Here is a 24,654-nt window from a genome sequence, read left to right as displayed (position 1 = left end):
CTATTTTTCTAGTAATTTGTAGCCCTTTTAGGTCTTTCTTTCTTTTTTTTCTTTTATTATCCTTGATAGGGACATGACCAGGAGAAATAGTGCACTTTCCTCTTAACTCTATAGTAAGGAGGGAAGAAAAAAAGAAAGTTGGTAAAAGTAACTGACTTGGGGCTCCAGTGAAATCCTAGGAAGGACCTAGGACAGTCTTTGGAGATGTGGCCTCATCTGAAACCAGTCAGGCTAAGGATTTAGCCTTGAAATATGCACAACTTTAGGAGGTTGAGAGGGGAAACAAGAATGTGGCCTGAGGCTGCTCTGGGCACACTGCCTATGGGGTAGCCCTGCTCTTTAAAGGAGCAGTATCTCTGCTGCTGTATTAAATTTATTTAAATTATTTATATTAAATAATCATTTTAAAGTTACAGGCCAGGCACGGTGGCTCATGCCTATAATTTTGGTACTTTGGGAGGCCGAGGCAGGAGGATCATTTGAACTCAAGAGTTTGACAGCAGCTTGGGCAACAGAGTGACACCTCATTTCTGCAAAAAAATCAAAATATTAGCTGGGCATGGTGGTGCGTGCCTGTAAGTCTCAGCTACTGGAGCAGCTGAGGTGGGAGGCGTGCTTGAACCCAGGAAGTTGAGGCTGCAGTAAGCCGTGATCACACCACTGCACTCAGCCTGGAAGACAAAGTAACAGCCTGTCTCAAAAATAAAATAAAATTACAAAGTAAAAAGTCAATTTTAAAATACCGTTCCCAACTAAAAGGAGTAAGATTTCTTTCAAGAAATGACTGATTCTAAGTCTGCAGCAGGGGAAGTGCAAAGTGATTCTGGAACATCTTGTGTGAGAAAGCACGGAAAAGCTTAAACATTAATGGGACCAAGTCAAAAGGACACAGGAGGCCGGGTGCTGTGGCTCACGCTTGTAATCCCAGCACTTTGGAGGCTGAGGAGGGCGAATCACCTGAGGTTGGGAGTTTGAGACCACCCTAGCCAATATGGTGAAATCCCATCTCTACTAAAAATACAAAAATTAGCTGGGTGTGGTGGCAGGCGCCTGTAGTCCCAGCTAGTAAGGAGGCTGAGGCAGGAGAATCGCTTGAATTCGGGATGTGTAGGTTGCAGTGAGCCGAGATTGCGCCACTGCACTCCAGCCTGGGCGACAGAGCAAGACTCCCTCTCAAAAAAACAAAACAAAACAGAAGAAGAACACAGGAGCCTCTTGAAAAGGCTCCCAATAGCCAAATTTTGGGTAATTTGGGCATCAAAAAGAATAATAATGTGATAGTAATGGATTATATCATGTTGAATTTAAAAAAATTCACTCCGTGGAGATGGAGGTTGGGGGAGAGGTAAGAAAGCTCTCTTTTACAGAAGAACGCCAGCTAGGAACAGTCAAGCTGGGAACTGTGTCAGGCAATCCTGCCTATCTTTTTTTTTTTTTTTTTTTTTTTGAGACAAAGTCTCACTATGCTGCCCAGGCTGGAGTGCAGTGGCACGATCTCGGCTCACTGCAACCTCCACCTCCCAGGCTCAAGCAATCCTCCCACCTCAGCCTCCTGAGTAGCTGTGACTACAGGCTCACACCACCACACCTGGCTAATTTTTTTTGTTAGAGATGGGGTTTCGCCATGTTGCCTAGACTGGTCTCTAATTCCTGAGCTCAAGCTCTTGAACTCCTGATCTCTTGGCTTGGAAATGACCTTTCGCTCCTTTGCTTCTTCTGTCCAAATCCTACCAGCTCAGGGCTACCTCCTGTCCTGCATGAAGCCTGCATAAGGCCGCTCGCCTTGGCCTCCCAAAGTGCTGGGATTATAAGCGTGAGCCACTGCACCTGGCCCCATTTTATTCCCAAATAAGATAGCTACGAAGATTCTAAAAACTAACATACTTTCCTCCAATTTGCCCACGAGGAATTTCCTTGTGGAACTCAACCATCCCTCTGAGGCTTATTATTGAATATTATATGCATTTGAGACAAATGCATATCTGATTGTTTCCTCTGCCCTGTTGTTTCACTAAACCAGACTAAGGCATAAGTGACTATTCCTCTCCTCTCCTCTCACATGTATATTGTGTATTCAGTGAAAGGCTAACCAGAGACTTAAAAGAATACAACTATTTGTCTGTCATCTACCTGTGAACTGGAAGCCCCCTTCCTGGCTTCCAGTTGTCCCACCTTTCCAGACCAGACCAATGTACATTTTATACACATTGATTGGGCTGTGACCATCTTGGGCACATGTCCTCAGTACCTCCTGAGGCTGTGTCATGGGTGCATCCTTAACCTTGGCAAAATAAACTTTCTAAATTAGTTGAGACCTGTCTCAGATATTTTGAATTCATAGAATTACAGAATTAGAGAGTCACTATTTTGCAATCCTCAGTGTAATAGCAAATGTAAGTATAGATCATCAATGTGGGGGACAAAACCACGGGGTAAAATGTTGCTTGAAGAAAACAGCTAAAAGATCTCAGAATATCATTCCACAGCTTTCTTTAAATTGTAAAGTGGAGAGATCTGGTGGACTCCAGCTTAATCAAGTGATCAAGCCTAGAATCACCAATAAAGGGACAAATGGGCATTATGGGTCTTCTGGTGTAACACACTAAAAAGTCCACAACATCCCCTACGTAGTGCTCCTTTCAGAAATGTGTAACCTGAATCTAACCATGAAGAAACTATGGAAAAGTCCAGAATGTGGGACATCCTACATGAAAATTGGCCCGGATATTTCAAAAGGATAAATGTGATGAAAAACAAAACTAGCAACAAAAGAGTAAGGGACTGTTCAAAATTAAAATAGACTAAAGGAACTTAGCAAACAAATGAAATGGGGAACCTTAATTAAATCTGGAATCAGGGCTGGACACAGTGGCTCACGCCTGTAATTCCAGCACCGTGGGAGGCCGAGGCAGGCGGATCACCAGGTCAGAAGTTTGAGACCATCCTGGCTAACACGGTGAAACCCCGTCTCTACTAAAAATACAAAACTAAAATTAGCCGGACATAGTGGCAGGCGCCTGTAGTCCCAGCTACTCAGGAGGCTGAGGCAGGAGAATGGCGTGAACCTGGGACGCGGAGCTTGCAGTGAGTCCAGATTGCGCCACTGCACTCCAGCCTGGATGACAGAGCGAGAGTGTCTCAAAATAATAAATAAATAAATAAATACATAAATAAACAAACATCTGGAATCAGGAAAAAAAAAAACTGTAGGGAGTTTCTCTGAGCCTACTCTGGCTCAGGAGGCTGCCTGAAGGAAAATTTAAAAATGTTTTAAAAACAAAAAAAGAAAAAAAAAACTATAAAAGACACTTTCAGGAAAAATAAAAAAATTTAATAAAGATTGTATGATAAACAATAGTATTACATAAATATTAAATTTCCTAAATGTGATAATCATCTTGTAGCCTGATAGAATTCCTTATTTTTAGGCAATGCCTGCTAAAGTATGTAAAACCGAAGTGTCATGATATTTGCAACTTGTACCAAGTGGGTAAGAAAATGAAAGAAAAAGGAGAGGAATAGGGCAAATATGCCAAAATTTAAAAAGAGATGAATCTAGCTGAAGGGTAAGTAGGTTTACACTACACTTACTTTTTTTTTTTTTTTTAAATAGAGACAGGGTTTCCACCATGTTGCCCAGTCTGGTCTTGAACACCTGAGCTCAAGTGATCCGCCTACCTTGGCCACCCAAAGTGCTGGGATTACAGGCTTCTGCCACTGTGCCCAGCCTCCACTATATTTTCTTTGGGTTTTTCTGTAGGGTTTATAGTTTCCCCAAAAATTTTGGAAGAAAATAAGCCTACATGACAAAAATGGGAAAATTATGATACAATGTTAAGTTAAAAAAGATACAAAATTATGTGTATACCACAATTATAGCTATATAAAACTAAGAATAAGAAAGATAAATTGTCTTTGTCCATTTCAACATTTGTTAAACCGATGCCATGTGAGAGGCTCTGCACTTGGTGGTGGGAGCACCCATCTTCCTTACAGAATCCTGATACTATGGCGAACTGCTTAACGCGCAAGAATTTGAATCTAAGCTGGGTGCAGTGGCTCACACCTGTAATCCCAGCACTTTCGGAGGCCCAAGCGGGAGGATCACTTGAAGCCAGGAGTTTGAGACCAGTCAAAGCAACATAGCAAGACCTTTGTTTCTAGAAAATAAAATACAATAAATTAGCCAGGTGTGGTGGTGTGCACCTGTACTTCCAGTGCTTTGGGAGGCCGAGGTGGGAGGATTGCTTGAGGCCAGGAGTTCAAGACCAGTCTGAGCAACATACTGCGGTCCCATCTTTACAAAAAATTAAAAATTAGTTGGGCAAGGCGGATCACACTCGGGAGGTTCAGGTGGGAGAATCACTTGAGCCCAGAAGTTCAAGGCTACAGTGAGCTATGATTGTGCCACCGCACTCCAGCCTGGGTAAGAGAGTGAGACCTCATCTCTAAAGGAAAGAAAAGGTAAACAGAATTTGAATCTAGAAAATTCCCCCCAATACTCAGAGAAGCCTTGCTGTGATGGCCTCACCTCTGTATCCTTGGTTCCTTTCAAGCTGCCTGGCCCCATGAGGTGCTCAAACTGCCTGCATTTAGGAGCTCACACTCTGGTAATGGAGGAAAGTACATTAGCAGATCTTTTAAAACAAGAGTAAGTGTATGGTGCACACAAGTTATTATAATTTTGAAATTATTGTTTAAACCCTACCTTTATGACATCTTTCCTCCTTCCCATCTAATTTTATTCCTACTCTTCCCACCATGAATACTCCCCTTCTTTATGGTGTGTGGGTTCCCACATCTATGCCTTTGTCCAGCTAATGCTGACCTTTCACTCCTTTGCTTCATCTGTCCAAATCCTATCCAGCTCAGGTCTACCTCCTGTCCTGCATGAAGCCTGCAGACTTGATTGATTTCATTCCTCTGAGCTGTCAAGCAGTTTAACTCATGTCACACCTTCCACTGTGAGCATTTTACAGTTTTCAAACCTTTTTCATATTCATCATCTCCCTTAATCCTCACTCAATGATTATCATGCCCTTTCCAGAGATAATGAAAGCAAGGATCAGTAGCATTGAGTACCTTCCCCAAATACTTGGCTATGGCCCACAATTATTGGATTTCGTATTAGTTACCTATCCATGCCCTCGCACCTGGTGACCATGGAAACTCTGATATACATTAACTGGACCATTCTTCTGTATTTATCATCTCTATGTCCAGCTTTGTTTTGCATCATTAGTCAATTTAACTGCACATTTTGAAAATACGCTCCGTATTCTCTCTATTATACTTCATAAAACCAAGTACAACATCAGATTCTCCAATATCGCCTACAGTCCAGCTAATCAACATGTAGTCTGGGGCCAGCACCATCTGTATCACCTGGGACCCCACCCCAGCTAGACCTAGAGAGTCAGAATCTGTAACTCGACAAGATCCCCAGGAGATTAGTGTCCACTTTAAGCTTGAGAAGCACTGTCCTAAATACAAGCAGCACTGTCTGACCAGTGGCACAATCATAGCTTATTGCAGCCTTGAACTTCTGGGTTCAAGCACTTCTCCCACCTCAATCTCCCGGGTACCTGGGACTACAAGTGTGAACCACCTCGCCCAACTAGAATTTGCACAAAACAGGAATTCAACAAATATTTTGAGACTTGAGGCCCTGGGAATCCCAGGACATTCACAGTTTTGCCATTACATCCTTCTTTACACCCCCTGCTTTGAACTACTTTCCTCTGGGGCCTTTTGGCTTTTTGCGCCCTCAAAAGGCAGACATGGCCAGGTGCCCTTAGCTCACACCTGTAATCCCAGCACTTTGGAAGGCAGAGGCGGGTGAATCACTTGAGGCCAGGAGTTCGAGACCAGCCTGGCCAACATGGTGAAACTCCGTCTCTACTAAAAATACAAAAAATTAACCAGGTATAGTGGCACACGCTTGTAATCCCAGCTACTAGGGAGGCTGAGGTGGGAGGACTTGAACCCGGGAGGTGGAGGTTGCTGTAAGCTGAGATCGCGCCACTGTACTCCAGCCATGGAGTGAGATTCTGTCTCAAAAAAAAAAAAAAGGCAGACATGAACCTAGGAGTGCGGAGACACTGAGGCAGTGGGGGAAAGGGAGTGGGGTAAGGTGAGGTGAGGCAGCTACTTTCCCAGCAGAGCCAAAAGCAAATGTTGGTGTTGGCTTCAGGGCTACATTTATGGTGAGGAACTGGCTTTCTTTCTTTTCTTTCTTTCTTTTTTTTTTTTTTTTTTGAGACGGGAGTCTTACTCTGTCGCCCAGGCTGGAGTGCAGTGGCACGATCTCAGCTCATTGCAACCTCTGCCTCCTAGGTTCAAGCGATTATCCTGCCTCAGCCTCCCGCGTAGCTGAGACTATAGGTGCCAGCCACCACGCCCGGCTAATTTTTTTGTATTTTTAGTAGAGACGGATGGTCTCGATCTCCTGATCTCGTGATCCGCCCGCCTCGGCCTCCCAAAGTGTTGGGATTACAGGCGTAAACCACCGCGCCCAGTCGGAAGTGGCTTTATTTCTGAGACAAAAATGCCTACCACTTAAGCATCCAAGCCTCGAGAGGATAAGGAGTTGGTGATAGACAACACTGGGACTGTTTCTAGACTTGATTTATTGACTTGTCTGTTTCCATTCTGTTACTAATCTGATTGACAATGAAGCCCGGGATGTGGCTGGAAGGGATTTCTGCGTGCGTGCGCATGCTACCGTCAGGGCTGGGTGGGCCCGCTCTGGGCAGGTGCTCCCGTGGGTGGGGGGTGTTTGAGCGAGGGCTGTTTGCGTGTGAGAAGGGCGTGTGTGGAAACGACACGGGAGAAGTGGGCGTCTCTAGGGAGTTGTTTGTATGCGATGTGAGATGTGTTTGCCTGGATTGGGAAGTAACATAGGTTCGGGTATGTGCAGTGCGTAGGGTTGGATGGGTGGGAGGAGGTTGTGGGGCTCCCAAGGTAGCACGGGAGGAGGAGGCTTACAGACACATCTTACAGAACAGCCCCTTTTCTTGCCCGCCTAGGTTTTCCTCCTAGATTATAGTTTCCCAGTTGCGAGATCCTGGGAGAGGGAAGAGGAGAGGCGGAAGGCGCCCTAGAGTCAGGAGTCTGGGGGCTCCCCTCTCTGCGTCTCGCCCGACCTGGGAGCTGGGGAAAAGAACAGATGGGGATGGATGCGCGCCCCACAAGGGATCGCGTAGCGACACGTGAAGGATTCAACCTCAGTCCAGTAGTCGCATCCTCTGCCCCAGGGCTGCCCACTTCACTTCTTGTGTGCCCACACTGGCTGGAAGCCCGCGTCTGCTGTTCTCAGCTACGCGAGGAGGAAGACCCCGTTAGGGAGCCGAGTCCCGCCTCTCCCTTGTTACTGACGCGCCCCGCCCCCTCCCCGCCCGGCGGAGCCCCGCCCCCCTCCCCCGCCCCCCACCAGCCGCTGCGCTCCCCTCGCTCAGTCTGGCGGGCCCCATGTTACTGAGCGGAGCTCCTCCGGCGGGCTCCCGGCCGGGGCCGCGGGCCCAGGGGAGCGCTGGGGGCGGCCCAGGGGGGTCCCGCCGGGGCGCCGGGGGTGCGGGAGCCGGCCCAGGAGGGGGCGGCAGCGGCGGAGTAGCCAAGTGGCTCCGGGAGCACCTGGGCTTCCGCGGGGGGGGCGGCGGCGGAGGGGGCAGCAAGCCGGCTCCCCCTGAGCCGGATTACCGCCCCCCTGCGCCCTCTCCGGCCGCGCCCCCCGCGCCGCCTCCGGACATCCTGGCCGCCTACAGGCTGCAGCGGGAGCGCGACTTCGAAGACCCCTACTCCGGGGGGTCGTCCGGCTCCGCCACCCTCGCCACCCCTGCCGCCCCCGGCCCCACGCCGCCCCCGCGCCACGGCTCTCCCCCACACCGCCTTATTCGGGTCGAGACCCCGGGGCCCCCGGCGCCCCCTGCTGATGAGCGGATCTCCGGACCCCCAGCCAGCAGCGACAGGGTGAGTGCCGCGCCGGGCCGGGATGGCGGGGAGGGGAGGCGGTCAGGGGTCTGGAGGTCGCGAGAGGGACAAAGGTGGCCTGACTCGGGCCCCTCGGTGTCTCAGCGACTGGCAGACGCGAGCCCCTGACCCCCGGGCTCCGAGCCTTCACCCACCTTTGTTCAGGTTCTCAGCCGACTCATCTGAGACGGAAGCCCCAAACTCTGCCCCTCTGCCCCATTCCCTGTAATGGCCCCAGGACTGGTGACCCTCCCCCTCCCGGGCTGGCTCTGCACTTCGCAGCCCCCTCCAGCCTGATCCGTGAGCCTTTTTCTAGCGGGAATTGAGGCGCACCTCCCAACCCCCACTGGTTGATGGCCTTTCTGCCCCTCTGGAAGCAGCAGCTCACTGCCCTTTGATCTCTGACCCTTCCCCCAGGGCATAGCCAGCACAAAGCTTTTCCCTCCTGTTGCCTCTTTGCTTCCTCCTCCTCTTCCTCCTCCTATTTCTCCAGCCTAAGCATCCTTGCAGGTGCCGAAGCCCCAGAAAGGAGGTGAAGACGGGTTTCTCCTTGCGGACACAGCACGAACTGGCCTTTGCCCTATGGGCTGTTGTTCTCAGGAGGCCAAGACAGGCAGCTTACAGTTATTGCCAAGGGGGCTTCCTGGGGTCCAGGCCCACTCCTTCCTCCTTCCCTTGTCCTATCAGGTATGAGGATAGTCAGTGCTCAGGACCTGTTGCCCACATGGGGCTAAGCAGCTGAGCCCATTCCTCCTCTCCTCCTGGCCTTCCTCTCCCCCGGGTCCATTCTGAGGGAGGCTGGAGCTTTTCCTGGGTCTGCAGGCACCAGGATAGGGAGGAGAACAGGACATCCACCATGCCTCAGGGCCCTGCCCTGACTCGGGTCGGCCTTATTCCTCCCTGGCAGAGTGAGAGCTGAAAGCCATTCCAGGCCCCTCAATTCTGTGATGATGACTCTGTGGGCTGCCTTGGCTCTGTTGTCCTTCTTCACTCGCCCCGGGAGCTCAGTTCTGGGGCCTACCCGCCTCTCCTCAGCAGAGAACATTTGTATTTGATTGGAGTGCAGAGTTGCTTTCCGAATCTGTTGGCTCCAGGATTGAGGCTTTTTAGCTGAGAGAGCGCCGTTCCGCCACATTTCCTGGATGAGAGGGATCTGTCAGGGCCAGAGCAGAAGCCTCAGGAATGCAAATTCTTTTTCCCCTAGTTTTTGCTATGGGGCATGGCTGCCCATCCCGGGCCAGGATACTTGTTCTGCAGAGGAAGGTTCAAGGGCACTTCTCCCAGGCTGTGCTTGTCTGCTTCTTGTCCCCCGCTATTGTGTGATGTGATGGAGGTGGTGACAATGAGGCAGAGAGAGGGGTAGGCCCTGTTCTTCCCACTGACCAGTCGGTCTCCTCCTCTCTAACCACTGCCTGTTTGGCACAGGCAACATGGGCCTGAGCTGTCTTTGGCCCTTCTCCTCTCTACAGTGGCTTGGATGACCTAATAGGCTGCCCACCAAGCCATGCGCTCCTCCAGGACACGGACCATGTCTTCTTGTGTCTCCCAAGTGCCTGACACAATGCTTGACATAAAGAAGGGTGCATAAATATGTCCTGAATGGTGACTGTCCATTATCAGGGTGGCCTGAGGGTCAGGGACTCCCCTAGCCGCAGCTTCCCTTGCACATTTTCCCAGACACCCCCAAGGAAGGGGCTGCACCCACACAGTTCCATGCAGAGACTCACAGCCTCTTCTTGCCAAGGGCCTCCGTGCCTCAGCTTGGGTCAGCCCTGTGATCTGTGTGCTTTTCAGACTTAGGGGCCAAGAGATGTCTGACTCCTTTGTCAGCTACAGGGACAGGAATGAAATCCAGCAGGCTCTCCCAGGAGCCATACAATCTGTGGTTTCTTTAATGGGTGTGATGAGAAAGACCCAGGATGCCATCTGAGTTGGCCCGGGGCAGGGATGCTATATCTCTATGGGCCCTGACCTGGGGCCTCCCACCATTTAGAGAGAGCAGCTCACCACCCATTTAGGAGCAGAGTTTGGGGTCTGAGTCTTCCCCTAGGAAAAGCTCAGACAAGGTGCCTGAGTCCCTTACCCTAAACCTAAGAGGTGCTGCTCCTGGATGTGAGCTGGCGCATGCCCCGTGGCCCAGTGGAGCTGGTGTTTATGTACTATGTGGCCACTTTCTCACTGTTTTCTGTTCCTCATTCTCTCAGGCCTCCTGGCTTGCTTTGAGGTCTCCTCCTGACATGAGATGAGGCCTGGGAACAGGGATGTGCTTTGTGCTGGCCTATTCTCTCCTCTGGAACCCAGTGGCTGGGGCTGGGGGAGTCAGAACCCTCTGAGAAGGGATGGGTCATGAGATTTGATGGAATGGGTGGAGGTATTTCTATGACAAGCCAGAGGGATTGAGCAGAAACCCAGTTAGTATGGGGGCAGGAGAGAACCAGGTCCTGGGCAGTACCCTGAGAGGCCCAGGGGGGCTCAGGACCATTAGCCTTCTCTCCACGCGGGGTTCTGGCTGCCAGCCCATCCTGGGACCCACTGCTGTAGTTGGCAGGGGCGCAGGGGTGGCCATCTGGGCAGGCCTAGCAGGGCAGGTGTGGGAGCAGCAGGAGCCGCGCCCTGCAACGGGCAGGCAGGGCCTTGCCATCTGGCCAGAGGAAGAGCTTCTTCATGATGCTGGGCCCTTGTCTGGCCCCCAGGCCATGCTCTGGCAGGGGGGCTAGAGAGCTGGGCCTTCCCTTGCTTTGCTCCCTTTTCTCAGACCTTCAGCAGGAAAAACCTGGTGTAATTAGGGAAGGGGATGGATATGGGAACAGGGCTCTGATTGGACGAAGCTCTGAGCTGTCTGTGACCATCTGTGTGGTGTGTCCTTTGCCTCCCTCATGCCAAGATACATGTTTGGGGCTGGGTGGGGAGGTAACATGGACAATAAGACAGTCAGGCACCCTGGATTAAAACCAGGGCTCTTCTTAGCTCATGGAGAGGTTCCTGGGCTTCATGAACCTCCAGAAATTGTGTGCAGATATTTCCTATTTTTCTGGGGAAAAGTATAGCTCTTAGATTCTCATAGGGGTTCACAAGCCCCAAAATATTAAGAACTTAAAAAAACAGTTGTATCTCACAGATGATATCCACAGGACTTGGATCCTCCAGGCACAGATTTGGAAAGGAGGAAACAGACAGAGGTAGGAAGAGTTAAGTGAGGGATACAGTGAGGGCATCTGAAGTTGAACAAGACATTCCTGCCCTGAGGTTCGAAGGATTGATCGGGGCTGCCAGTCAATGTAGGACCATGCCTTAGCCAGTGTTCATTAAGTGTATGTCATTAGGCGCTGAAAGGGACACAGCACCTGGAAGACCTGGTGCTTGCCTTTTTGGAGTTTGTTTGCTTGCTTGTTTTACTGTTCCTTCTTAGGACTTCCACAGAGTCTGTAGGTCCGATCTGCTTATCTTGCAGATGGAGATAGAGGGAGGAGGAGAGTCTGGGGAAGGAAGGGAGGAGAAGGGAGGAGTCCAGGTGAAGGAACTTTTGTAGACTCATTAAATCTCTTAAACCTCACAGGCTAGCCATCTGTGCTGCCATTGCTGCTTTGAGGATGGCTGAGGCCTGCAGCTACTGGGGGACTGGATGGCAGGCCTGACCACTCCACCCAGTGCCGTCACCCCACAGTGCGGCACCAACTCTGTCTGGAAGACATCTGTGCTTCTTACCTTGGCTAGTGAATGACTCAGTGACAACTCAGTTCTGGCGCTTTGCCTGTTGGGAGCTGGGAACCTGAGGACCATGGATGGGAGCTGCTGGCTAGGCTGAGCAAGCCCTGGCTGGGGCCCAGGGCTTGAAGGGGTACCTGCTGCCCACTCCATTAGCCCTCACCACAGAATCAACATATTATGTGAGAGCAAAAGTGGGGCCCAAACCCTGCATGTGGTGGGCCTGTGGGTGCCCCCCGAGCCTGGTGCCCAACCTTAGGGCTTCACAACTTGGAGCTTATTTTGTGTCTATCACTATGGGCCTCCTTCAGAAGGACTCAGAAATTTGGTCTTTTTGTCTTTAATAATATGGTGGCTGACATTTACTAAGCAGTTCCCTTGTGCCTGGTACCATTTTGAAGCAGCTGACATGTGTTAGACCAGTTGATCCTGAAAACAATCCTGTGAGGAAGATTCTACTACTATCCCCAGGTTACAAATGGGGAAACCAGAGCACAGGAATGCTGAGTCACACTTGCACGGTTTCTCAGCCAGCAGATAGTAGAGTAAGCCCAATGCCTGGACCCTCAGCACCTACCACCAGGTGCCTGGCAGAGAGGAGGTATTCACTAAGCATTTGCTAATGAACAAGAGGAAGCAGACTCTTAGGGAAGGAATGAGGGGTATGTTCTGTACTGAGTTTACCACTTCCTGAATGCTGGGGACCACCACTTGCTCCCCAGTCCTAAGGTGGCACCAGACATACCCAAGGGTCTTATGAGGGTTGGTAGGATCGACTGCATGTCTGGAATGTGTGACTGTTTTATAAACAAGGCATTGTTCTTGTAATTAGAAAAGGGAAAGACATTTGTTTTATGTCAAGGGATTTCTCAGATAAAATAGGAGAAGGACATTGCAATAAGCAGGAACCATGAGTATAAAAAGTTTGATCTCGAGGAAGGTAAGTAATGTACCATTACTTCCCAAACTGTAACGAGTTAATAGATTTTCCGTGACAAAGGGCTTCCATGGTTAAACATTTTTGAGAAATTACAGGATTAAACAAAATTAGACTGATTTCTTTGCTGCAGGACTCCTTAGATTTAAAGTGTATTTTAAATCTACAAATAGAGGAGAGAAGATGCTGCATTTCCCAAATGTTTGGAAAATCTGTAGTAAGACACTACAAGTCAGGAAGCCAGGGTCCCTGTCTTGTCTCTGCTGCTGACAAGCTGCATACCCTGGACAAGCACCTAAATTCTGAGGCCTTAATACCTGAATGTAAAAGATTATCCTCAGAGCTAACATTTGTTCAGTACTGACTCCATGCCAGCCTCTGGGCTAAGAACTTTTACAAATTAATTTTCCTCTTCCCAACCCTATGATATGGGTACTATTACCATCCTTTTTCTACAGATAAAAAGACAGAGGTCTACAGATAAAAAGAGGTTTCCAGATACTCAATGTAAGCTAAAGAAACAGAGGAGGGGGCAGTGGTAGACTTTGGGGACCTTGCAGAGCAAGGCATGCATTGTAACGCGTGCCCCTCTTGCTCCTCCTAGATCCACACCCCCCTGGAGCCCCGTGGTGGGGGTCAAGAATGTGTTGCTTGGCCCAATTGCAGAGTGGAAGAGGAACCAGATGGCGGGCCTGCTAGCTACCACAGGAGAGGCTTGAGCAGGAAGGAGATTCAAAGTATGACAGCTGCTCTGGGAGGGGCACTGCCCAGTTGGAACAGACACAATAGCAGAGTCCTGGAGGCACCCTGCCGGGTGGCAGGAAGGAGAGGGACGGGATCCTCTGGGTAGTAGATACTTTACCTACTAATTTGGAAATCTTTCAGCATTTCAGCAGCATTCTGGCTTTATCAGAGAGTGTGCCTAAATACCAGCCGTGGTTTTAGGTGTCTTCCCCAAAGGTCCTTTGCGGACAATTCCTCCCTTTGGCCTTTGCGCCACAGTCTTTGATTTCTATTCAGATGTAGATCTGCTGAGAGCCTGATCCTGCAGCCATTAGAGGTCAAGGTGAATAGGGATCTGAAAGGTGATGTCACTCCAGAGGATGGAGTCTGGAGAGGACACCTGTTGAGCGTCCCTTAGTATACATTGAGTATCTACTGTGTGCTAGCCCTGAGATTGATGCAGGATACAGTAGTGAGCACGTCAGAGTGGGGCAAAGGGACCATAAAGAAAACAACAAATTAGGGTAGGTCAAAGGGGTCGGAAGCCTATAGGGGCAGCTTCCTCCACCGAGCAGTTTATCCTGGGGACCTAGAAGCCACAGGAAAGCAGGCCTGGGTTCTGCCCAGGATCTTCTGTGCCCAGGGTGGGTGCCTGTCCTGCCATCCTTCCCAACTGGCATTTCTGCTGCTGCTCCTGACTCCCAGCCCTGTGGGCGGCTCCTTTGGGCATCCCAGCCCAGGGTGTGGGGCCGGGGCTTCCTGGAGCTGGGTGTGGAGCCAGCAATGGAACAGAGGAGCCATTGAGCTGCCTGCAGAGTTGCCACCGGGGCGCCCACGGGCACTGCAGGCTAGAGCTGAGGAGGCCCACGCCAGCCTGGGAGGGGTCGCGGCTCTGGGCATGGGCCCAGGACTTGGGTAAGAAGGGTGCTGCCTGCAGGCTTGGTGAGGGAGAGGCTGGAGGGGATCTATGGAGTGGAGGAGCAGGGGTGGGTGGAATATCGGGGGCTTGGACCAGCTACTTCTGCCGGCCAAGCAGCTTCTGATGACACAGCTTCGCTTGGAAAGACTGTCCCCTCATATGACCCCACCCAATCCAGATTTATGCTTCCTCTGCTGAGTGAACAAGGAAAAGTACTTCCTTTGTCCATTCTTCCTGTTTTATGTGAATGGAGTTAACACATATTTACAGAGAGCTTTCAGGAATTTGACAGTAAACATGGTTCCTGCCCTCAGGAAGCTCACAGTCTGCCGGAAGACATGGAACAAAACAAATATTTACCATGCAGTGTGATAATAGCCCAGCACAGAGACACCTAACAGGCCTGGGGGAGTATTGAAAGGCTTTCTAAAGAAATAATCTATAAGAGTTAGCTCTTGAGGAGGAAGGAGAAAGCCATCCAGGCAGAGGGAAAGCCTTTGAAGTAGAAAGAACATGCAGCTTTCTGGTAACAAAGTGATCCAAGGTGAGTAGAGAGAAACTAAAGAGGAAAGTGGAAGCTTTCAAATCTCTTTAACTACAGACTTTTTCCTGAAGCACTGGAGAGACGTCGCAAGGTTTAAGGATAATGTATTGGTTGATCAGACACTGTTGAGCGGCTGCCACAAGAGTGTGATGCTGGCTGCAGACTGGCAGAATCACCGAAGGTGGGCTGACCACAGAGCCCCCTTGGTCAGAGGGTGGGGCTGTGGGTGCCAGTTGGCCTGGGAGGAAGCAGCCTGGGCGGGTAGGGGTGAGTGGATTTATTTTCTCTACTTCCTGGCGGAAGCAGGACTAGGGGTGCAGGCCTCCAAGGGGAGACAGGCGGTAATCAAGGAGAAGCATTTGTCTAGTGCCTACTGTACGTCAGGTGCTTACTGGAGCTGGAAAGACAAAAATGACAGAGAGTCCCAGGTATGGATAGCCCAGTGGTGGTAATGGGATGATCTGAGATGGTGGTTATCCCACAAGCAGGCAGAGATGCAAGGGAGGTGGTAAAGTAGCTGAGGGCATGAATAGAACAAGGTGGGAGCTGAAGAGCCCAGATGAGATGGTAGGAGCCGTTGGGAGGTGCCTCAGAGGGAATAGCGGGGTCGAAGGAACATGCAGAAGGGGTCTCCGGGGCGGACAGTTTCCTTTCTTCATCTCTGCCTTGCTAGTGGTCACCATTCCCAGTTCCTCTAACCCAGAGCAGGCCAGTCACCCCACGGCCTCCCAGCCCAGCTGGCTCCTACAGCCCTGATCTGGCTCTGAATCAAAGCCTAGACTGAGATTTAAGGAAAGGCAAGAGTGGCCTCTCCCCATGCCGCAGGCCCTGGAGCCACCTCCTGTCATCGCCTGTCAACCCACTGGTGCAGTGCTCCCGGGGTGCTGGCAGCCTTGGGTGAACTGGGCTCAGTCTCTGCCTCAGCCAGCGCCCCATCAGGAGAAGCCCAAGCCCAGTTTGGAGAAAGGTTTTATTGTCCTCAGCTGCGCCCCGCCCCGAGCACCTTGAGCGCCTCTTCGGAGTGTGTGGTTTGCAGTTCACTCTGTGTTGAATGGCAGCAGGCATAGAGGAGTGGCCGTGAGCCACTTGTGTGGGAGAAAGGGGCAGTGTGGGAAGTGAAGGGCCAAAGTGAAGCCTTTCCTGTCCCTGCCCTCCAGGACCCACAGGGACTTCAGCACAACTTCAGGCCTGCCCCAAAGCTGGCTCCATCCAGCATTCTCTCTCCCAGGACAGCCAAGATGCCCCCTGGTGGCAGGTTGGCAGCCTTTTGCACAAAGGGCATGGGTTCCAATTCTACTTATGTAGAATGGTCCTGGACATGTTCCCTAACTTACCTGAGCCTCTGACTCCTTAAAATGGGGACAGTAATACCCACATGACAGGGGTTGTGAGGATCCATCAGCAGAACTGAAAAAGTGAGTACTCAACCTTCCCTTCCTTGATGATGAGCAGCTGTTTATTTGTTCACCACCTGGAAGTGCCCTCGTAGGCATGGACCATGCTAATCTCTGAGTTGTCTCACTGTTCTTTGCTTGCTCTTTGAACTCTTCCAACACCTTTGTAACTGTTTCTCTGAAGTAATTCCCTTTGTTGAACCATCTGGTGTAGGCTCTGGTCCTGCTTGGTCCCTGACTTGAGGCAGGACCTGAGGCCCATTAGCCTCCTTCTGGCCATTTAGCCTAGGAGATGGCCTAGAGGCACAAAATTAGTGGAAAAGATGTACCACTTGGGGCCGGGCATGGTGGCTCACGCCTGTAACCCCAGCACTTTGGGAGGCCGAGGCGGGTGGATCACGAGGTCAAGAGATCGAGACCATCCTGGCCAACATGGTGAAACCCCATCTCTACTAAAAATACAAAAATTAGCTGGGCTCGGTGGCACGCTGTAGTCACAGCTACTCAGGAGTCTGAGGCAGGAGAATGGCGTGAACCCAGGAGGTGGAGGTTGCAGTGAGCCGAGATCACGCCACTGCACTCCAGCCTGGCAACAGAGCAAGACTCCATCTCAAAAAAAAAAAAAAAAAAAAAAAAAAGATGTACCACTTGGTTGGCAGCCTAGTTGGGGAGCCCTGCAAAGGAAGAGCCAGAGCTTGTCCCCATCCAAGCTCAGAGCCTGTCCTTGAGTACCTGGGGGTCTGGGTCGAAGGCAGCCTACTTGGGACTCTTGCTCCCATGGACAGAGTACCTTGGGAGAAGCAGAGTTGCCCCTCCTCTCCCTGAAGCCCACTGTCTTCACTCTCCTCCCACAGCTAGCAATCCTAGAAGACTATGCGGACCCGTTTGATGTTCAGGAGACTGGTGAAGGTTCAGCAGGAGCTTCAGGAGCCCCAGAGAAGGTCCCTGAAAATGATGGCTACATGGAGCCCTATGAGGCTCAAAAGATGATGGCTGGTGAGTGACAGGGGCAGGGGAGGTGCTCCCTGAGGCCTGGGCTCTGTAGAACAGGCTTTGTGACTCACAAGTCTAAGGACTGATTCTTTGGTCCCTGGAAAATATGGAGAAAGTCTTTTCCAGGTCCTTGGGGAGGATGGTCACTGCCTTTCAGAGTCATTTTGGAGAAGCAGCTGTGACCTATGAGACCTGAAGTAGTACAGGAGGCCATGCAACTGAAGTTCAGATAGAAGCATTCAAGATAGGAAGGAAAAGATAGTGGCGAGGGCTGGGAGGATCAGTGATCCCAAAAAGAGAACCACTAGCCTTGGGAGGGGGGATGAGTTTGAAACGAAACATCTTCATGGCAGTTGGAGAAAGATGACTGGAAATGTAGTTACAGTGGGTGAGCCTGGGCAAGTAGTCCAAAGAATGAGGCTAGGGAGAAATGAGTAAGACCCGGTCTTGGGAACAGAGGCTGAGAGAGAGTCCAGGGGAAAGAGATCAAATAGGGGTCATCAGAGAGGATGGGGTGGGTCTGTCCAAGCCACAGCCCTGAGGCAGGGTGAGAGGAAGTTTGTTCAGGGGCAAATGATGTTAGCACTGGGTGTGCATGGGAACCTAGATGAGAGAGTCCGAGACGGGCAGGGCAGTGCTTCATAGGCTGGAATGAGGTATTTGGACTTGCTTCAAAACAGTGAGTGGAGCCATAATGAATTCTTGAGCAAGAGAGGAATAGGACGAAAATGTCAGCTTTATTACTGATAAAGTTGATTAGAGAACATTACTTATGTTCACCACAGTGGGCTTATGTGTCACCACAATGGGCTTCTTAATACTTCACCACAGAATTAAACTTGCCCACTCAGGCCTGAGCAACTCAGTAGGCCTAGTGGGGGAACCCTGCATAGGAAGAGCCAGAGCTTGTCCCCATCCAAGCTCAGAGCCTGCTCTTCAGTACCTGGGGCTTGGGGTCAAAGACAGCGCAGGAGCAGGCCACTGACTGCGTGAACCAGAATGTTCTTTCTCTTCAAGAACAGGAGAGCGTGCATTCACTGACCAATACAATAAACTGCTCTTCCTACTTGGGAGAGGTGGTAAGGGAGGCAGAGAGTGGTCAAGAATATCCCAGGAATATTATTCCATAGAGCCCTTGGAAACATGAGCCTGCAGAATGCAGGTTCACCCTAGCAGTAACCTACACACGGAAAGATGAGGGTGAAGGTCACTGGGTATTGGCAAAGAACAGATGGGATTTGAAGAATGAAGGAGGGCCAGGTCCAAGGAGAACAGTGTAGTATACAGAAATGGAGAAAGTGAGAAGCTTACTACCCCATTTAGGTCAGAGGGTGTGGACCCCAGGAAGCCCCCATGAAGCCCCCATGAATGCCCTGAAATTATATGTGAAAATATAGGAGCACATTTTTCTGGGGAGTAGCTCCATAGCTTTTATCATATTTCCACTGGGGTCAGTGATCCCAATAAGAGAACTACTAGCTTTGGAGAAGGCGGTCAGTTTGAAATGATGGTATGTCAAAGCAAAAGGTCTTTATGGCAATGGACACAAATGACTGGAAATACAGATGCAGCAAGTGCCATGAGGCTGGGTGTATATTTCAAGGAATTAGGATAGGGAGAGATACATAAGACCTGGTCTTGGGAAACAGAGGCCAAGAGAGGATCTAGGGAGAGGCCAGCTGGGGGTGATCAGAAAGAAAGTATTTGCCAGGTCCTTGGTGAGGATGGTCACTGCCTTTCCAATAGTCACTTTGGAGAAGCAGATGTGACTTGTGTGACCTGAAGTGGTACAGGAGGCCACACAACTGAAGGTCAGATATTAGCATTCAAGATAGTCAGGAAGGACAAAATAATGGTGGGGCTGGGTCAGTGATCCCAAAAAGAGAACCAGTTAGTTTTGGAGAAGGTGATGTGTTTGAAACCATGGAATGTCAAAGCGAGAGGTCTTTATGGCGATGAATGTAACTTGTCGAAGGGAAAGTTTCAAGGCGGGGGTGGTCCACGGTGTCTGCGCAGCAAAGAATAATTCCGTGATTGTGAAATGATATCATTTGCGGGCCGGGCGCAGTGGCTCATGCCTGTAATCCCAGCACTTTGGGAGGCCAAGGCAGGCGGATCACCTGAGGTCAGGAGTTCAAGACCAGCCTGGCCAACATGGTGAAACCCCCGTCTCTACAAAAATTAGCCAGGCATGATGGTAGGTGCCTGTAATCCCAGTTACTCGGGAGGCTGAGATGGGAGAATCGCTTGAACCTGGGAGGCGGAGGTTGTAGTAAGCCAAGATCGTGCCAGGGCACTCCAGCCTCAGTGACAGAGCAAGATTCTGTCTCAAAAAAAAAAAAAAGATAAAAAGATAAAAAGAAATGATGTAATTTGAGACAGAAGGAAACAAATGGAACTTGGCATCAGGGAGGAAGCGGACAACGGGAGGATTGTGCCTCAGTTTCCTAAACTCATAAATTTTACCCGGCCCTCACTGACTGTTGCAGGATCCTTCTCCTGTCTTTTACTCTGGTGCCCACCTGCCCTTGCCTTCATTGGCTTCCTTGCTTTTAGAGACCCAGAAGTGTTTTGAGGGTGAGGAACCCAGGATGTGTGGTTGCTGAGCTCCCCTCAGAGCCAGGGCATCTCCTCTGAAGGAGGCCTGGCTTGTTGCTGAGAAGCATTGTAGGAGGAGGGGAGCCAGAAAGCCAAGGCTGAGCCCTCACCTCTCCCTTCCTGCCCTGCCCTGGCAGAGATCCGGGGCTCCAAGGAGACAGCAACTCAGCCCTTGCCTCTGTATGACACACCCTATGAGCCAGAGGAGGATGAGGCCACCCCAGAAGGTGAGGGGGCCCCCTGGCCCCGGGAGTCCCGCCTGCCAGCGGATGATGAGCGGCCCCCCGAGGAGTATGACCAGCCCTGGGAGTGGAAGAAGGAGCGGATTTCCAAAGCCTTTGCAGGTGAGTCCTGTTGGAGAGGGCAGGTCAGCTGGGGCCTCTGAGCAGCTTTCCAGGCTCAAGAGAATGGAAGGAGTGGACCCTAGGAGCCCAGGGAGGTCCAGGATCAGGACTCTAGGGAAATGTAGTTGAGTCCTGTACTGCGGGGAGTGGGGTTGGCAGTGTGGACACAGCACTGTGTTTAGGGTCAAGGAATGGGTACAGGAGAAGGATGAAGGTATTGCCCTGCGTCACCAGTTCTTGGAAGCTAAGAGGCTTAGACGACTTCTATCTTTTGGGGACTGGGTATATTTAAAAATAAATTCCAAAACAAACTTATGAAACTCGTGACATGTGTTAAAATACTTACATTTAACAAAAGAAGGCACTTACTTCAAACAATGAAGACAGCTATGGGTGTAACCTGAATTCTAGGGCTCTGCCTCCCAGTGGTAGGCCTTGGCAGACCAGGGGTGTCTGGCCCCAAGGAGATTTCTGAGGAGCTGAGTGAGGCTATGAGAAATCCCTTGATTGCCAGATGAAGATCAGGTTTCTTCTGTTGCAGCCACACCACTGTCCATCCCAAGTCCAAGTCCACCATGGAAAAGTTCATGTTAGCGGTCTGAGGTGGGTGGAGCAAGAGCCCGGAGCAGGGAGAGGGCTTTTGCTCCTGGGTCCTTGATTCAGGGAGAACATAAAGGGCTCAAATGTCATTCGACTTCACTCCTGCCCGCATATGCCCCTCTGCCCTGCTTGGGCAAGGGGCTCATCCTGGAGCTGGACCCAGCCCTCCTCTGCCCTCCCCACCCTGACAGCCAGACTGGAAAACCACAGGATTCTAATATTCTTCCTGTAAAGCACATACCATTGAGGATGGGCCGTTTATCTCCAGAAGTCTCCTTGGAGAATCAATACTGTTTGGATTGCTTAATGGGAAAATCTATGCTCGTCATTAGGAAACCTCGTTAGCAGTCCAGCAGCCGCCAGTGGCATCACTCTTTTCAAGATGGGGGGTGGGGATTAAATTTCAATAAAACATCTGCCCCCAAGTCTGAGTCATCCTGACAACCTGAGGCGAGGCTGGCGCTTTCTCGCTGCCTGCGAGTTCCCAGGCTGTGGGGAAAAGGAGAAAGGGAGGCAAGGCTGTGGGCGCCAGGACGCTCCGGGAACCCAGATGTGGTGCTGGGAGGGGCTGGTCACTCCTCGTCCTGCATTTCCTTTGTTCCTGGTATCTTTGGGCCCTGGAGGCTTGTAAGAGGTCAGATGAAGGGGACCCGTGAGCTGGCAGAGCAAGACCCTGCATCCTGCTGCTTGCCACCCGAGCTTCCCACCCTCTGACCAGGCCAGCCTAGTGTGGTCAGCGTTGGCTCCGCCCAGTCCTTGAGTCTCTCCCCAAAAGCGGACCTGCCTCTGCCTCTGACCCTCCCCCTCCTCCTTTCTAGGCTGTCCTGTGTCCTGGCTCTGGGTTTTGGTGTCTCAACCTTTACCTCTTTCTGTCTCTGTCACTGTCTGTCTCTCTTCTCACTTCTGCTGCTGGCTCCAGTTGACATTAAGGTCATCAAAGACCTACCTTGGCCTCCACCTGTGGGACAGCTGGACAGCAGCCCCTCCCTGCCTGATGGGGACAGGGACATCTCCGGTCCAGCCTCACCCCTCCCTGAGCCCAGCCTGGAGGACAGCAGCGGTGGGTCCTGGGGGACTTCTGGCCAGGGTGACATGTCCTCACCCCTCCAGGCCCTGCGGGTTGGGTTGGAGGAGTTGAGAGGTGGGGCAGGGTTTGGAGACCCCAGGAAGAATCTCATTTGGGAATAAGAAGAAAGAGACAAAATGCACATTCCTCCCTTCCCCATAGCTGTGGGATGGTGTCTCCTACAGGGAGGCCCCTTTCTAATGTGTTCCTCACCACGCTACAAAAATCCACCATTTAAAATTCATTTTGGGGAGAGCTTTGCCTGACCAGATCCTTCAGCAAAGCAAATACTCCTGAGGTGGGGGTGGGACAGGCACAGGAAGTGTGGAACTCCTTGGCACAAAGGAGCAGATCTGACCCTTGCATCTGGTGACTGAAAGACAATAAGGGCTTCAAAGGGCTACAAGGAAAGAAAAAGAGCCCAAATGAGGAGAAAGAACGCACTTAATTCTTCCTCTATGTTCAGTTCTGTCCAGAGGGGGCACCCAAGGGCGTGTGTGCAGAGGCATGAGCATCTGGTTGTACATTTGTGCCTGAATATTGTATTTTAAAATATGGGATGAAGGAAGGTATCTATCCATACGTGCATGTGTGCATGTGTGCCTGTGTGCCTGTGGCCAGGGGACCCACGGGGGCTCAGCCTTTCCTTATGTAGGCTCAGCTATCAGGCTGCCCTGGTCTGGGAGGGCAGAGGTGCCGCCTCTGGGCCTCTGTGGGTTGGGGAAGGGAGCCAGTGGGCAGCAACGTTGGGGGTGGGGGAGGGGCGAGCCGGCTGGCGGCTTTGGGTGGGATTAGCCTGTCAGGATGGCACCAAGGGGAATCAGATAATTGTTCTCAGATCGATAAGTCATTTCTACAGAATGGCTTGGCAGGGTGATTTGGACAACAGTAATGAACTCTGAGGAGGAGAAAGAAACAATATTATCAGCGCTGAAGCCACCCTGAGAGGATGGACTAGGGGAAGGCAGTCAGCTGCTCTGGAGGGAGAGGCGTGCGTGGTTTCTCGGGTTGCTCCTCTGCCCTCTCCTCCCACAGTGTGGGGACTGCGAGGCCCTGTGGCACAGAAGGCTGGGCCCACCCCCACCAGGGGATGGATCCAAGATTATGTCGCCAGAGCCAGTCAGGCCCTTGAGCATGGGCTGCCCTCCTAGAACATTCCTTTGATCCTTTCGGGGCTGGAAGAAGTAGGGATTGGGCACTGGCTATTCAGTAGGGACCTCTGAGGACCTCTAGGGTCCTTAGAGTCCATGACTGATATGTTCCCCACAGCCCAGTTTGAAGGATCGGAGAAGAGCTGCCTGTCACCTGGCCGGGAGGAGAAGGGGCGGCTACCTCCCCGACTCTCTGCAGGGAACCCCAAGTCAGCCAAGCCCCTAAGCGTGGAGCCCAGCAGCCCCCTGGGGGAGTGGACAGATCCAGCACTGCCTCTGGAAAACCAGGTGTGAGTGTCTGTGTCCAGCTGGGGACTCCCTCTCCGCTCCTCCCCTCCTGGCACTGGCTTCCCTACAGGGGACACCCACAATGGGTGGGCCTGGACGGCGAGGGACCCAGCAGAGATGCCCCCCTTCCTCTCTCTCATCCTTAGCTGGTATCACGGGGCCATCAGCCGAACCGACGCCGAGAACCTGCTCCGGCTGTGCAAAGAGGCCAGCTACCTGGTGCGCAACAGTGAGACCAGCAAGAATGACTTCTCCCTGTCCCTCAAGTGAGTGGGGACGGTTGTGGGTGCAGGGACAGCCAGCAGGGTGGAAGGGGACTCCAGTATTCCCCTTATGCCCGCCAAGCTGGGGAGGTCCCCATCCCCCATGAATAATCCCCAGGCACTGGGGGTCCTGAGATGTCTGAGACTCAGTCCCTGCTCTCAGGGAGCTCAGAGTCCATTGGGAGAAATAGTTGATCCACAGCATGCAGCTCAGAAGTGTTCTGTTCTAGCTGTGTGGCCTGGGCCCCCTTAACCTCTCTAGGCCTCAGTTTCCTTACTAATGAAATGGATGGGGGATGATATAGGGAAGGATTAGGTGAAATAATGCATGAGAAGTGCTTAGCATAGTGCTAAGGGCTCAATAAATCATCACTGTCATTATTAATGGAAGCCCAAGATGTTCTAGAAGCATAGGCAAGGAGATAGGAGCTTTGCCTGAGGGAGTCTATAGGGTGGCGAGGGGGCGGGAGGGGGGCTGGGTGCTGGAAGGAGGGCAGGGTAGTGGACACAAAGTTATTCCTGTTTACTCTGAGGAAGAGTGTGTGTGTCTGTGTGTGTGTTTGAGGACGGGGGATGTCTAAGCTTTTGGATCCTGGAAGAAGTAGGGGAGGCAAGGCCCTCCCTTCCCATCAGGCTTTCCTCCCAGGAGCAGTAGATCAGCCTCCCAGACTCCCTGGTAGCATGGCCAGCCCTGCCCTGGGCAACCAGGAGTTCTGCCTGGTAGACCCCGTACCCCATGTTAGGAAGCCAGTGGGGTGGTATGTTCATTTGCCTCCCACCATCACTAGTAGGACACCTGCACCACTTTCTACCACATTCTCTGGGACCATCAGAGTACAGGTATACCCTCCCATTCAAACAAATCCAATCTATGGAAACTTGGGGCTACTAAACCAGACATATCTGGGGGATAATTATTCAACTTCACTAAAAGATAATAGAAAAAGTGGTGGGTGTGTTGGCTCACACCTGTAATCCCAGCACTTTGGAAGGCCGAGGCTGGTGGATCACCTGAGGTCAGGAGTTCGAGACCAACCTAACCAACATGGTGAAACCCGGTCTCTACTAAAAATACAAAAATTAGCTGGGTGTGGTGGTGCGCATCTGTAATCCCAGCTACTCAGGAGGCTGAGGCAGGAGAATTGCTTGAACCCAGGAGGC

General features: G+C 51.4%; 1 protein-coding gene across 8 annotated transcripts in view; it reads left to right on the top strand.

Moving 5' to 3' along the window:
- Positions 1 to 24,654, top strand: part of SHF (Src homology 2 domain containing F) — a 30,891-nt gene that overhangs the window by 2,081 nt on the left and 4,156 nt on the right. Inside the window, exons 1-6 of one of the 8 annotated variants that reach the window (XM_038009939.2) lie at positions 7,454 to 7,968; positions 17,045 to 17,186; positions 19,919 to 20,125; positions 21,645 to 21,785; positions 23,061 to 23,232; positions 23,377 to 23,496. In XM_038009939.2, the coding sequence (XP_037865867.2) occupies positions 7,471 to 7,968; positions 17,045 to 17,186; positions 19,919 to 20,125; positions 21,645 to 21,785; positions 23,061 to 23,232; positions 23,377 to 23,496 (1,280 nt within the window). In that variant the 5' untranslated portion in view covers positions 7,454 to 7,470. Of the gene's footprint in view, positions 1 to 7,453; positions 7,969 to 17,044; positions 17,187 to 19,918; positions 20,126 to 21,644; positions 21,786 to 23,060; positions 23,233 to 23,376; positions 23,501 to 24,654 lie in introns of those variants that run through there. The other 7 variants (XM_073012136.1, XM_008016759.3, XM_073012134.1 and 4 more) reach the window with 7 other exon arrangements.

Source organism: Chlorocebus sabaeus, chromosome 26 (assembly GCF_047675955.1).
Source record: "Chlorocebus sabaeus isolate Y175 chromosome 26, mChlSab1.0.hap1, whole genome shotgun sequence".
NCBI lineage: Eukaryota > Metazoa > Chordata > Mammalia > Primates > Cercopithecidae > Chlorocebus > Chlorocebus sabaeus.
Note: the sequence above shows the minus strand (reverse complement) of the source record. Positions and strands in the feature narration are given on the sequence as shown.